We start from the raw sequence: 15,335 nt of genomic DNA on the forward strand, positions 1-15,335 counted from the left end.
GTCGGAGCGCACAGTGCTGACTGACAGCCGGACACAGGGAGAGAATGCTGCCCTGTGCCCAGCCACGCTGACGGTGCTATATAAGCACACGGGCAGAACCTTGCCTTGGCGATTGCCGCTTGCTGATCCCCGGCATGGCCTGTAAGCTGTGGGGACCATGGGTAAATTACCTGGCTCCTCGGCCCCCCCACTGTAGCGCAGTCCGATCCTCCCGGGACAATGGAGGAAGTGCCCCCTTCAGGCCTGGAGCCCGGCGGCAGCTGACTCCACTGACTGCGCCCCTGCGTGCATTCCAATACTGATTATCACCCTGACCCCCAGAAGAGATCTGATACACAGAAACTTTTTTATTGCATTAAGATAAAAAAAATCCAAACCTACTTGGTCTCAATTCATCTACAATAAATTCACACTTGGCCCCGTAGAACTCAGTTTTGCAGACGCATTTTCTTCCATCGAAATAGCCTCCATTTTCACAGATGAGCCCTAAATAACAAGAAAGGTAAAACTCATCATAGACCTCATGGATAAAAAGACATACTAAATCAGACATACTAAATGAAGGGGTCCCCCTCCTCCAGGCACCCAAGGACCAGGGGTGATGCCCGAGGCTGTGCCCAGCACCCCTGGTTGGGTGTTAAAAAAATAATATTTTTTTTTTGTGGAACTACAAGGCCCAGGAAGCCTCCCCTTGCTGGTACTTGTAAAACCTCAAGTAGCAGCATGCGGGGAAATAACGGGCCCGCTGGTACCTGTAGTTCTGCAACAAAAAACATACCCAAATAAAAACACAACACACACGCACACCTTGAAAGAAAAAATGTATTAAAACATACTTACACACTCACACATACTTACCTACATCCCACGCCGATGACGTCCACTTGCCCAGAAGAATCCAACAGGGGTGCCTGTAAAAACTGCTGTGCAATCACAGGTGCCTCGCTGACATGGAGGTGGTGTCCCTGTCAGCGAGGCACTTGGTTATGTGCTGCTTTCCCTATCTTTTTTCATGGGCTTTTACAGCCCAGTGCTTAGCCCCGCCCCTGCTCTGTTCCCGTTCCCATTATCTATGGGAGGCACTGCTATCAGTGTCTCCAAAAGTAATTTAACCCCATAAAATGATTACAATTAAATAAAGAAGAACATGTGTCATAAGTATCGTCTTTGTATGATTTTAATGATTAATCACAGGGGAGGCACTGCCTCCTACCTCCCCTGACTGCACGTCCCTGCTGAAAGTGGTTACATATAGAGACAGTGAAATGCTCACATTGGAGTCCTTACTCAGACGGGGTGTGGTATAACAGATAGACAGTGTTTAGTTAGACAGTCAATAGATAGACACCACATGTTAGACAGTCAAAAGGTCAACATGAAAATGGTAGACACCTCTCGGGGCTCACTTCACTGGCCACGCTTCTGGCTCGGTGGCTCACTGCGCTCGTCACAAGGTTTATAACCAACTCTATGCCGACATGGATAGAGAAGGTATAAAAAGTCCAAAAAACTTTAAAAAAAAAAAAAAAATCAACTATGTCTAGCTTTTTTATGGCTTTAATTTTCATATCGACCTTTTGACCCCATTGACCTAATATCTGTCTAACATATGGTGTCTAGCTATTAACTGTCTAACTAGACACTGTCTATCTATCATCCGGATACCACTCAGACGGATGATCTGCACCTAGCATACGGCTGGGGAAAGATTCAATGGTGCGAACGATAGTGGCATCTAAAGACGCACAAAGCATGATTGCAGCACCTGTGGATACTGAAAGTGGGCATCTCAGTTCTTGCACATAGGGATGCATGCAGAGCCGGCCATAGGCATAGGTAAACTATGCAATTGCCTAGGGCATTTGATATGCCTAGGGGCATCGGCAGCTTCTGCTGATTAAAATGATATGTGGCATGCCTATATTCTGAGTGTAGCATTTCATATGCAGATACAGCCACAGTCTCACACAGTATATAGGCATGCTGCATATCATTTTAATCAGCAGAAGCTGCTTGTGCCCTTAGCCACATAGCAATGCAAATAATATACATTTTCATGAAAAAAATGTGCCTAAGGTTAGCATTAAGGCAAGATTTATGAGGACACATCTGTATCCAAGCAGAGGCAGAGGTCACAGTGTTAGTGGCAGTGTGAGTGCTGTGTGCATGTGAGTGGGTTGGTTGTGCAGTACTGTTCGGAATATGTGGAAGGAGCATTATGTGTGTCATGTAAAAATGCATTAATAATGTGCAACATATGTGTAAGGGGCACTATGTGTTACATTATGTGTATAAGGGCATTAATAATGTGTGGTATATGTGTAACAGGGTAGTACTGTATGTGTGTCATTATGTGTATAGGGGCACTAATAATGTGCAGCAAATGTGTAGGGGGCACTATGTGTTACATTATGTGTATAAAGGTATTAATAATGTGCGGCATATGTGTAACAGGGACATTATGTGTAAAAGGCCATTAATTAAGGTTGTCATAATGTTTATAAGGACATTAATTATGTGTCTCATATGTGTAAGGGGCATTACTGTGTGGCATTATGTGTTTAAAATGCTCTACTATGTGGCGTTGCGTATAGAAAGGTCACTACTGTGTTGTCTAATGTGAATAAAGAGCAATAAGGTGTGGTATAATGTGAATAAAGAGCAATAGAGTGTGGTGTAATGTGAATAAAGAGCAATTCAGTGTGATGTAATGTGAATAAGGGTCTCTACTGTGAGGAGTAACGTTTATAAGGTAAAGTGATACTACTGTGGGATGTAATATGACTTATGGACACTATCGCATGATCAAATCTGAATAAAGTGCAGTACTTTGTGGCGTAATTGGAATTGGGGTTACTATTGTGTGGCCATGCCCCTACCAGCAAAAACACACCGCTTTTTGGGCTGTGCACCAAATGTGCGAACTGTTCCTATTTAAAATATAGGGGGTACAAAATAAGGACTGCTATGGGTGAGGGGTGATGGTGCTGGGAAAGAGGTGCAAGGTCAGAGGCGGAACCAGCGGTGGTGCTAGAGGGCAAGAGGGAAAATGTTGCCTAGGGCATCATATTGGTTAGGGCCGGCTCTGGATGCATGGATGTAAGCTAGGAAACTGCACTGTAGCGTCATTAGCAGAAAGTCACAGATCCAGCTGCAGCAAAGGACACAAGGAAGGCCGCAACTGCATCCAACTCAGAATCAGACCCTATGAAGAGAGATCCCTTTCCCTCGACAGACCTCACCCCCACAAAAAAGAGCCCTCACCCATTTAGGCTGCTCCCATGAATTTCCCAGGCTGGGTTTTCCTTCCCAACCCGCCCCTGCTTGTTTTGTATTAATAGTAATACTATCTTTTCAAATACATCCTCATAAACCCCACCACATCGTTATATTCTTTTGTCAAGGAAGCGCCAGGTGGGAGTACACCTCCTACAACGCATTCAGTACTACTTTATCCCCGAATCACAGGGGTCAGACCCCATAGTGCATACCACAGGCTGAACCCTTGAGAGTGCCTGGAATCCAAAATCCTTGTCTTTTTAGTACAGTGGAGAAGATGTATCAAGCTTTGGAGAGTGGGGCAGATGTATTAAGCCTGGAGAAGTGATAAGTTCAAGGTGATAACGCACCAGCCAATCATTATGGATTTGAAAAATGACAGGAGCTGACTGGCTGGTGCGTTATCACCCTGCACTACCCTGCACTTATCACTGCTTTATCACTTCTCCAGGCTTAATACATCTGACCCACTGCTAGATAAATGACAGTTATAAGCTGATTTGTTGCTTTGGGCAACTACTCCACTTTGCCTCTGCCCGGGTTTTGTTACATCTCTCCCAGTATCATAGGGCATGATGCAGATATCTGCACTATACCAATGTTTTCATAGCCGAGCAATTATTGGCCGACTGCGCAGGTGTCACGGTCACACCGCAGAGGCGTCAGCAGAGCTGCCATCAGGGGGGGACTACAGGGATAGAAGTCCCAGTCCCAGACTGTGAGAAGGACCCAATCCTGGCTCCTATGGTAGGAGCTGTACTGAACCTCTGGCCCAGGCCACTGAGCCATCTTCCAGCTCAGACGTGGCCACGGAATCCCCTCTCTTCCATTCACATCCCAATATATGAATCGTGGATCTTCTGGGTGCTGGACACGACCCTGACCCTGCAGGAGATGGCCCGCCGCTTGGCACTCAATGGACTTGATTTCTGCCCTACCAAGCAGCCCCTGTTTATGAGCCAAGCAGCCGCATCATACTCTGAAGCTGCCTGTGGTCGGGGAAATTCATGGATGGACACCTCCTCCATCATGTAGCAGAGAGAGGAAGGTCCTGCTAACAGGACCTTGTCTATTCTGGTAAGGAATCCCATTATGATAGTGTCACTTACTTCTGAGAGAGAAATATAGGGTGGGAATCACTGAGTGGCAGAGGGGAATAGGGGGGGGTGGGGGCAGAGACACATTTAGACCTCATGGGGCCCTAGGCAAGATGCCAGTTTGAGGCCCCTCTTCTTCAAACAATCCATAGCATTTTATTTTCATTCCTGGTTGCGAGCGGCAGCACAATAGTACCTTGGTCCATCCATGTGTAGTGCGATCACGTAGTGTGCGCAGTCAACCAGTAATCGCTCAGTTGCATGAACATTGTGTACACGTCTGAATCAGGCCCTACTGTAGGCCACCAGTCCTTATAAATTGGTAGGCTGCATTCTTGGGGATTATTGGATCAGGACCTTGTATTTCTTGGACTTGGCAGGTTCTAGGTATATAGATGAATGTGTAAAGGATATTGCAATTCCACCTTACACAGCAGTTGAAAACTGTATACTCTGGGCCCTTGGCCTGAATCTACAATATTTAGATCTGTAAATCCAGGACGCATAGCATCCCTACCCTAATCCTGACCCTACAGTAACTCATCCCTAACCCCAAACCTCACCCTAACCATAACCCCAATACCCTAACCCCCAACCCAATTCACTAAACCCTAAACAACCCTTATACCCTACTCCTAACCCCTAAACTAATCATAATACCTTAACCCAAACCCCTAAACTAACCCTAATACCCTATACATAATCCCCTAACCCAAAATGCCTAAATTAATCCTAGCCCTTAGTTTTCCCTCTTAATAGTATAAAGGTGGATTGCCCTCTCCCCGTTACTCCTTACATACAGCACACAATTCTGATCTGAAAGAGTGCTAGGGATTAGAAGGTCACTGCGAGGTGGCATCTGCAGTGGGGGCTGTAGTGCGGTGGGTTAGGGTACATGCACAGTAATGTGTATGACTGTGTCCTGCTTTGTGCCTATGATATGTACTGTAACGATGGTGGTGAGTTATCACAAAAGACTCTCGAGGGCTAATCTCTCCCGGACTTTGTGGCACAGCACTTTCATTTGTATTTACACACTGCAAGCAAAGGGTGCCTGCCTAATATAACAGTGACATTACTGGGGTGCCAGGGTAATTTCACAAGCTAGACACTGACTACCCAATTAAATAACCTTGTAATTGATAGATGTCGGTATAAGCGTACAGGAGGGGGCCTGTCTGCCTATACGCTTATACCGACATCTATCAATTACAAGGTTATTTAATTGGGTAGTCAGTGTCTAGCTTTTATTTTTTTAAGTACACTATAGTACAGATGGCTCCATGTTTATTTTGACCTTTAACAACTGAGACTGGGCAGTCGGACTTAATCCCCTGCTGTATTGTTCTCTGTATTGTATTGCAGCTGAGAACAATAGATGAAGGGTTTATGTTAATAAACCATGGGGTGCCTAGGTGCAGCAAACTAGCCAAGATAACCGTGGACCCATCTGTAATTCTTTTTTTATGGTAAGTGGAAAGTGGACAGACTGCCTTATATTACATGTATATTATAACATGCGCAGTGCAGACAACGGGACTCTGGGGCTACGGGCGAGTCCGCATGATGTCATAACGTCATGCAGTAGTCGCACAGTGCTATTCTGGGAACGTTTTCTACAGGCAAGATTTCTTAATTGGGCCCATCCAAGGCCATAGGTGGGCGCCTAGGTTGGCTTGTGGGAAATCCGGGCCTGAGGGGGGATTGATGAGAAAGAAAGAGAGAGGTGAATGTGGATGGGGTCCTTTTTATGGGCATGTTAAGGGACTGTCACAGACGCGCCGCTGAAGTGATTGAGTACACAGACTCTTAATCTCTCACACCGCAGACCATACTCTGGCAGAAAATCTGCACCTGGAATGGATCCGATGTAAGTTTCAATGGAGCGACCGATGGTGTCTTCAACCATGCACCAGAAGGCATTACAGCATCTACAGACTCTCACTCCTTGGGGGTCATTCTGATCCGATCGCTCGCTGCAGTTTGTCGCAGCGCAGCGATCGGGTCGGAACTGCGCATGCGCCGGCACTGCAGTGTGCCGGTGCATGGCAGCCGTCGTTGCCTAGCGATCACCTCTGAGGCAGAGGCGGTCGCTGGGCGGGAGGGGGCTGGACGGCGGTGTTAAGCTGCCATTTAGGGGGAATGGTCCGGCCAATGCAGGCATGGCCGGACCGTTGGGGAGGCGGGCCGCGGTGGCTGCGTGATTTCACACACAGCCACTGCGTGCCGGGGAGCGACGAGTAGCTCCCGGCCAGCACGCTAAAGCTGCGCTGGCCGGGAGCTACTCTTGAAGTGCAAAGGAATCGCCGCTGTGTAATGCCTTTGCACTTCTGCGGGGGGGGGAGGGGGCGGCACTGACGTGCGGGGCGGACTAGCCCTGTGCTGGGCGTCCCCCCGCATGTCAGTGTGAATGATCGTAGCTGTGCTAAATTTAGCACAGCTACGATCATCTCGGAATGACCCCCTTATACATTCATACGCATAAATGTACACGAGGTGCAAATACGGCAAACTATGGTAAAACGGCAGCCCGCGACTCAGCATCAGCCCCAGAGTCACAACCACAAATACAACAAACACAGTTATTCAATTTGCACAAGTATCAATAAATATCAATAGATGAGCACAACTTGCTAAAAGTTACATTAATTGTGCATTATTTTGGTTTTATTGTATGGTTGCCTCTAATTCATTTCACAGTCCTAACAGTTATCATTTTCTAATAGAAATTGAATAAATGGATAAATAAAATAAAAATCATAATATTGTAACGCAGGACTTACCTGGTGCGGTAACTGGTGATCTAGTGGTTGATGACAAGATGGTGGTGGACTGAGTCGTACTGAGAATAACAGGCAGTTTCGTACTTGCTGTTGTGATTAATGTAGTGGGTGTTTCTGTTGATAATTCTGTAGTATTTCTTACAGTAGATTCAGTTGTGGGTGGTTTTATGGTTGATGTTGTAGATGGCTTTGTTGTTGTCTCATTGCTTTTTGTGGTGGTTACTTCAGTTCCTGTAGTGTGTTCTATAGTTGAAGTAAGTGATCTTGATTCAGTGATGTTACTTGTACTTGTAGATGGTTCCGTGGTTGAGATAGTTGGAGGTGGTGTTGTAGATTCTGTAGTTTTTGCAGTCGTAGATGCAGTGTCTGTAGGTGGTTCTGTGGTTGAGATAGTTGGAGGAGGTGTTGTGGATTCTGTAGTTTTTGCAGTGGTAGACGCAGTGTCTGTAGGCGGTTCTGTGGTTGAGATAGTGGGTGGCTGTGTTGTAAATTCTGTAGTTTTTGCAGTTGTAGATTCAGTGTCTGTAGGTGGTTCTGTGGTTGAGATAGTGGGCGGCTGTATTGTAGATTCTGTAGTTTTTACAGTGGTAGATATAGTGTCTGTAGGTGGTTCGGAGGTTGAGATAGTGGGAGGTGGTGCTGTGGATTCTGTAGTTTTTGCAGTGGTAGATGCAGTGTCTGTAGGTGGTTCTGTGGTTGAGATAGTGGGAGGTGGTGTTGTAGATTCTGTAGTTTTCGCAGTGGTAGATGCAGTGTCTGTAGGTGGTTCCGTGGTTGAGATAGAGGTTGGCTGTGTTGTGGATTCTGTAGTTTTTGCAGTGGTGGATGCAGTGCCTGTAGGCGGTTCTGTGGTTGAGATAGTGGGGGGTTGTGTTGTGAATTCTGTAGTTTTTGCAGTGGTGGATTCAGTGTCTGTAGGCGGTTCTGTAGTTGAGACTGTGGGAGGCTGTGTTGTGGATTCTGTAGTTTTTGCAGTGGTGGATGCAGTGTCTGTAGGCGGTTCTGTGGTTGAGATAGTGGGAGGCTGTGTTGTGGATTCTGTAGTTTTTGCAGTGGTGGATTCAGTATCTGTAGGCGGTTCTGTGGTTGAGACAGTGGGAGGTGGTGTTGTATATTCTGTAGTTTTTGCAGTGGTAGATGCAGTGTCCGCAGGTGGGTCTGTGGTTGAGATAGTGGTTGGCTGTGTTGTGGATTCTGTAGTTTTTGCAGTGGTGGATGCAGTGCCTGTAGGCGGTTCTGTGGATGAGATAGTGGGGGGTTCTGTTGTGAATTCTGTAGTTTTTGCAGTGGTGGATTCAGTGTCTGTAGGCGGTTCTGTAGTTGAGATTGTGGGAGGCTGTGTTGTGGATTCTGTAGATTTTGCAGTGGTGGATTCAGTGTCTGTAGGCGGTTCTGTAGTTGAGATAGTGGGAGGCTGTGTTGTGGATTCTGTAGTTTTTGCAGTGGTAGATGCAGTGTCTGTAGGCGGTTTTGTGGTTGAGATAGTTGGAGGCTGTGTTGTGGATTCTGTAGTTTTTGCAGAGGTGGATGCAGTGTCTGTAGGTGGTTCCGTGGTTGAAATAGTGGGAGGCGGTGTTCTGGATTCTGTAGTTTTTGCAGTGGTAGATGCAGTGTCTGTAGGTGGTTCTGTGGTTGAGATAGTGGGAGGCTCTGTTGTGGATTCTGTAGTTTTTGCAGTGGTGGATGCAGTGTCTGTAGGTGGCTCCGTGGTTGAGATAGTGGGAGGCGGTGTTGTAGATTCTGTAGTTTCTGTAGTGGTGGATCCAGTGTCTGTAGGCGGTTCTGTGGTTGAGATAGTGGGAGGCGGTGTTGTGGATTCTGTAGTTTCTGTAGTGGTGGATCCAGTGTCTGTAGGCGGTTCCGTGGTTGAGATAGTGGGAGGCGGTGTTGTGGATTCTGTCGTTTCTGTACTGGTGGATCCAGTGTCTGTAGGTGGCTCTGTGGTTGAGATAGTGGGAGGCGGTGTTGTGGATTCTGTCGTTTTTGCAGTGGTAGATGCAGTGTCTGTAGGCGGTACTGTGGTTGAGATAGTGGGAGGTGGTGTTGTGGATTCTGTAGGTTTTGCAGTGGTGGATGCAGTGTCTGTAGGTGGTTCCGTGGTTGAGATAGTGGGAGGCGATGTTGTGGATTCTGTGGTTTCTGTAGTGGTGGATCCAGTGTCTGTAGGTGGTTCTGTGGTTGAGATAGTGGGAGGCGGTGTTGTGGATTCTGTCGTTTTTGCAGTGGTGGATTCAGTGTCTGTAGGTGGTTCCGTGGTTGAGATAGTGGGAGGCGGTGATGTAGATTCTGTAGTTTTTGCAGTGGTAGATGCAGTGTCTGTAGGCGGTTCTGTGGTTAAGATAGTGGGAGGCTCTGTTGTGGATTCTGTAGTTTTTGCAGTGGTGGATGCAGTGTCTGTAGGTGGTTCCGTGGTTGAGATAGTGGGAGGCGGTGTTGTGGATTCTGTAGTTTCTGTAGTGGTGGATCCAGTGTCTGTAGGTGGTTCCGTGGTTGAGATAGTGGGAGGCGGTGTTGTGGATTCTGTCGTTTTTGCAGTGGTAGATGCAGTGTCTGTAGGCGGTACTGTGGTTGAGATAGTGGGAGGTGATGTTGAGGATTCTGTAGGTTTTGCAGTGGTGGATGCAGTGTCTGTAGGCGGTTCTGTGGTTGAGATAGTGGGAGGCTCTGTTGTGTATTCTGTAGTTTTTGCAGTGGTGGATGCAGTGTCTGTAGGTGGTTCCGTGGTTGAGATAGTGGGAGGCTCTGTTGTGTATTCTGTAGTTTTTGTAGTGGTGGATGCAGTGTCTGTAGGTGGTTCCGTGGTTGAGATAGTGGGAGGCAGTGTTGTAGATTCTATAGTTTCTGTAGTGGTGGATCCAGTGTCTGTAGGTAGTTCTGTGGTTGAGATAGTGGGAGGCGGTGTTCTGGATTCTGTAGTTTCTGTAGTGGTGGATCCAGTGTCTGTAGGTGGATCCATGGTTGAGATAGTGGGAGGCGGTGTTGTGGATTCTGTAGTTTCTGTAGTGGTGGATGCAGTGTCTGTAGGTGGTTCCGTGGTTGAGATAGTGGGAGGCGGTGTTGTGGATTCTGTAGTTTCTGTAGTGGTGGATCCAGTGTCTGTAGGTGGCTCTGTGGTTGAGATAGTGGGAGGCGGTGTTGTGGATTCTGTAGTTTTTGCAGTGGTAGATGCAGTGTCTGTAGGCGGTACTGTGGTTGAGATAGTGGGAGGTGGTGTTGTGGATTCTGTAGGTTTTGCAGTGGTGGATGCAGTGTCTGTAGGCGGTTCTGTGGTTGAGATAGTGGGAGGCTCTGTTGTGTATTCTGTAGTTTTTGTAGTGGTGGATGCAGTGTCTGTAGGTGGTTCCGTGGTTGAGATAGTGGGAGGCAGTGTTGTAGATTCTGTAGTTTCTGTAGTGGTGGATCCAGTGTCTGTAGGTAGTTCTGTGGTTGAGATAGTCGGAGGCGGTGTTCTGGATTCTGTAGTTTCTGTAGTGGTGGATCCAGTGTCTGTAGGTGGTTCCATGGTTGAGATAGTGGGAGGCGGTGTTGTGGATTCTGTAGTTTCTGTAGTGGTGGATCCCGTGTCTGTAGGTGGTTCCGTGTTTGAGATAGTGGGAGGCGGTGTTGTGGATTCTGTAGTTTCTGTAGTGGTGGATCCAGTGTCTGTAGGTGGTTCTGTGGTTGATATAGTGGGAGGCGGTGTTGTGGATTCTGTTGTTTTTGCAGTGGAAGATGCAGTGTCTGTAGGCGGTTCTGTGGTTGAGATAGTGGGAGGCTCTGTTGTGGATTCTGTAGTTTTTGCAGTGGTGGATGCAGTGTCTGTAGGTGGTTCCGTGGTTGAAATAGTGGGAGGCTCTGGTGTGTATTCTGTAGTTTTTGTAGTGGTGGATGCAGTGTCTGTAGGTAGTTCTGTGGTTGAGATAGTGGGAGGCGGTGTTGTGGATTCTGTAGTTTCTGTCGTGGTGGATCCAGTGTCTGCAGGTGGTTCTGTGGTTGAGATAGTGGGAGGCGGTGTTGTAGATTCTGTTGTTTCTGTAGTGGTGGATGCAGTGTCTGGAGGTGGTTCCGTGGTTGAGATAGTGGAAGGCTGTGTTGAGGATTCTGTAGTTTCTGTAGTGGTAGATCCAGTGTCTGTAGGTGGTTCTGTGGTTGAGATAGTGGGAGGCTGTGTTGAGGATTCTGTAGTTTCTGTAGTGGTGGATCCAGTGTTTGTAGGTGGTTCTGTGGTTGAGATAGTAGGAGTCAGTGTTGTGGATTCTGTAGTTTCTGTAGTGGTGGATCCAGTGTCTATAGGTGGTTCCGTGGTTGAGATAGTGGGAGGCGGTGTTGTAGATTCTGTCGTTTCTGTATTCGTGGATCCAGTGTCTGTAGGTAGTTCTGTGGTTGAGATAGTGGGAGGTGGTGTTGTGGATTCTGTCGTTTCTGTAGTGGTGGATGCAGTGTCTGTAGGTGGTTCTGTGGTTGAGATAGTGGAAGGCTGTGTTGAGGATTCTATAGTTTCTGTAGTGGTAGATCCAGTGTCTGTAGGTGGTTCCGTGGTTGAGACAGTAGAAGTCAGTGTTGTGGATTCTGTAGTTTCTGTAGTGGTGGATGCAGTGTCTGTAGGTGGTTCCGTGGTTGAGATAGTGGAAGGCTGTGTTGAGGATTCTGTAGTTTCTGTAGTGGTAGATCCAGTGTCTGTAGGTGGATCTGTGGTTGAGATAGTGGGAGGCTGTGCTGAGGATTCTGTAGTTTCTGTAGTGGTGGATGCAGTGTCTGTAGGTGGTTCTGTGGTTGAGATAGTGGGAGGCTGTGTTGAGGATTCTGTAGTTTCTGTAGTGCTAGATCCAGTGTCTGTAGGTGGTTCTGTGGTTGAGATAGTGGGAGTCGGTCTTGTGGATTCTGTAGTTTCTGTAGTGGTGGATCCAGTGTCTATAGGTGGTTCCGTGGTTGAGATAGTGGGAGGTGGTGTTGTAGATTCTGTAGTTTCTGTAGTGGTGGATCCAGTGTCTGTAGGTGGTTCCGTGGTTGAGATAGTGGGAGGCGGTGTTGTGGATTCTGTAGTTTCTGTAGTGGTGGATCCAGTGTCTGTAGGTAGTTCCGTGGTTGAGATAGTGGGAGGCTCTGTTGTGTATTCTGTAGTTTCTGTAGAGGTGGATCCAGTGTCTATAGGTGGTTCCGTGGTTGAGATAGTGGGAGGCGGTGTTTTTGATTCTGTAGTTTCTGTAGTGGTGGATCCAGTGTCTATAGGTGGTTCCGTGGTTGAGATAGTGGGAGGTGGTGTTTTAGATTCTGTAGTTTCTGTAGTGGTGGATCCAGTGTCTGTAGGTAGTTCCGTGGTTGAGATAGTGGGAGGCGGTGTTGTGGATTCTGTCGTTTCTGTAGTGGTGGATCCAGTGTCTGTAGGTAGCTCCGTGGTTGAGATAGTGGGAGGCGGTGTTGTGGATTCTGTAGTTTCTGTAGTGGTAGATCCAGTGTCTGTAGGTAGCTCCGTGGTTGAGATAGTGGGAGGCTCTGTTGTGGATTCTGTAGTTTCTGTAGTGGTGGATGCAGTGTCTGTAGGTGGTTCTGTGGCTGAGATAGTGGGAGGCTCTGTTGTGGATTCTGTAGTTTCTGTAGTGGTGGATGCAGTGTCTGTAGGTGGTTCTGTGGTTGAGATAGTGGGAGGTGGTGTTTTAGATTCTGTAGTTTCTGTAGTGGTGGATCCAGTGTCTGTAGGTAGTTCCGTGGTTGAGATAGTGGGAGGCGGTGTTGTGGATTCTGTAGTTTCTGTAGCGGTGTATGCAGTGTCTGTAGGTGGTTCTGTGGCTGAGATAGTGGGAGGCTCTGTTGTGGATTCTGTAGTTTCTGTAGTGGTGGATCCAGTGTCTGTAGGTGGTTCTGTGGTTGAGATAGTGGGAGGCTCTGTTGTGGATTCTGTAGTTTCTGTTGTGGTGGATGCAGTGTCTGTAGGTAGCTCCGTGGTTGAGATAGTGGGAGGCGGTGTTGTGGATTCTGTAGTTTCTGTAGTGGTAGATCCAGTGTCTGTAGGTCGCTCCGTGGTTGAGATAGTGGGAGGCTCTGTTGTGGATTCTGTAGTTTCTGTAGTGGTGGATGCAGTGTCTGTAGGTGCTTCTACGGCTGAGATAGTGGGAGGCGGTGTTGTGGATTCTGTAGTTTCTGTAGTGGTGGATTCAGTGTCTGTAGGTAGCTCTGTGGTTGAGATAGTGGGAGGCGGTGTTGTGGATTCTGTAGTTTCTGTAGTGGTGGATGCAGTGTCTGTAGGTGGTTCTGTGGCTGAGATAGTGGGAGGCTGTGCTGAGGATTCTGTAGTTTCTGTAGTGGTGGATGCAGTGTCTGTAGGTGGTTCTGTGGCTGAGATAGTGGGAGGCTCTGTTGTGGATTCTGTAGTTTCTGTAGTGGTGGATCCAGTGTCTGTAGGTAGGTCCGTGGTTGAGATAGTGGGAGGCTCTGTTGTGGATTCTGTAGTTTCTGTAGTAGTGGATGCAGTGTCTGTAGGTGGTTCCGTGGTTGAGATAGTGGGAGGTGGTGTTGTGGATTCTGTTGTTTCTGTAGTGGTGGATGCAGTGTCTGTAGGTGGTTCCGTGGTTGAGATAGTGGGAGGTGGTGTTTTAGATTCTGTAGTTTCTGTAGTGGTGGATCCAGTGTCTGTAGGTAGTTCCGTGGTTGAGATAGTGGGAGGCGGTGTTGTGGATTCTGTAGTTTCTGTAGTGGTGGATCCAGTGTCTGTAGGTAGCTCCGTGGTTGAGATAGTGGGAGGCGGTGTTGTGGATTCTGTAGTTTCTGTAGTGGTGGATGCAGTGTCTGTAGGTGGTTCTGTGGCTGAGATAGTGGGAGGCTCTGTTGTGGATTCTGTAGTTTCTGTAGTGGTGGATGCAGTGTCTGTAGGTGGTTCTGTGGCTGAGATAGTGGGAGGCTCTGTTGTGGATTCTGTAGTTTCTGTAGTGGTGGATCCAGTGTCTGTAGGTAGGTCCGTGGTTGAGATAGTGGGAGGCGGTGTTGTGGATTCTGTAGTTTCTGTAGTGGTGGATGCAGTGTCTGTAGGTGGTTCTGTGGCTGAGATAGTGGGAGGCTGTGCTGAGGATTCTGTAGTTTCTGTAGTGGTGGATGCAGTGTCTGTAGGTGGTTCTGTGGCTGAGATAGTGGGAGGCTCTGTTGTGGATTCTGTAGTTTCTGTAGTGGTGGATCCAGTGTCTGTAGGTAGGTCCGTGGTTGAGATAGTGGGAGGCTCTGTTGTGGATTCTGTAGTTTCTGTAGTGGTGGATGCAGTGTCTGTAGGTGGTTCCATGGTTGAGATAGTGGGAGGTGGTGTTGTAGATTCTGTAGTTTCTGTAGTGGTGGATCCAGTGTCTGTAGGTGGTTCCGTGGTTGAGATAGTGGGAGGCGATGTTGTGGATTCTGCAGTTTCTGTAACGGTTGATTCTGTGCCTGTAAATGATAGAAATTAGTTTGGAAATTGAAGCATCTGCACTTACATTTTGTATTTGCATAGCGTATTGGGAAACATATTTATTTGTAAGGATTCTGCACAGAATAATAAATATTTGAACACTAATTATTATTTAGAAAAATTACTTTTATTCCCACGTGGGAGGCGATTCTTAGTGGGATGCTGCAATTCCAATGTTCACAATAGTTTTTTGGATTCAAGATACTCCCGCACCAGAATATTTAATAATGAATGATCTGTAGGGAATATTTGTCACGTGACATTTCCTATTAAAAAGAAGATTGTTTTCATAATCAAGCACGTATAGGTGAATCGGCTGTGTGACATCACACGCAGCCGCTGCGACCCTGGCAGCAACAAGTAACACCTGGTCAGCCGCAGGGAGTTACTCTTCAAGTACAAAAGTACACCGCTGGGCGATGCTTTTGTACTTGTGCGGGGGAAGGGGGGCGGGGAGCCTGACATGCGGGGCGGACTAGCCCTGTGCTGGGCGTCCCCCCTGCATGTCTGTGTCAGTGATTGCAGCTGTGCTAAATTTAGCACAGCTACGATCAGGTCAGAATGACCCCCAATGTACCCTATGAAGATTTAAAAAAGAAAAAGGGAATCAGCTTCATAAATAGCAGCACTCTTTCCCTTCCATGAGAAAAAAAATTGGTTTTATTTTCTCTTTTTAATTTAAATATTTGTACTTTATTGTTAGACTGTATAAAATATTATAGAAAGTTCAATACCCAAATGTGATATGTTTCTCTTTATTGTTACCAC

At 47.2% G+C, this 15,335-nt stretch overlaps 1 protein-coding gene across 1 annotated transcript in view; it reads right to left on the bottom strand.

Moving 5' to 3' along the window:
* Positions 1–14,405, bottom strand: part of LOC134934228 (mucin-2-like) — a 50,601-nt gene extending 36,196 nt beyond the window's left edge. Inside the window, exons 1-2 of the mRNA XM_063929712.1 lie at positions 7,160–14,405; positions 382–486 (exon numbers count right to left, since the gene is read on the bottom strand). Coding sequence (XP_063785782.1) covers positions 382–486; positions 7,160–14,405 — 7,351 coding nt within the window. The remainder of the gene's footprint in view (positions 1–381; positions 487–7,159) is intronic.
* Between the last annotated feature and the right edge of the window lie 930 nt (positions 14,406–15,335).

Source organism: Pseudophryne corroboree, chromosome 6 (assembly GCF_028390025.1).
Source record: "Pseudophryne corroboree isolate aPseCor3 chromosome 6, aPseCor3.hap2, whole genome shotgun sequence".
In the NCBI taxonomy this organism is placed as follows: Eukaryota; Metazoa; Chordata; class Amphibia; order Anura; family Myobatrachidae; genus Pseudophryne; species Pseudophryne corroboree.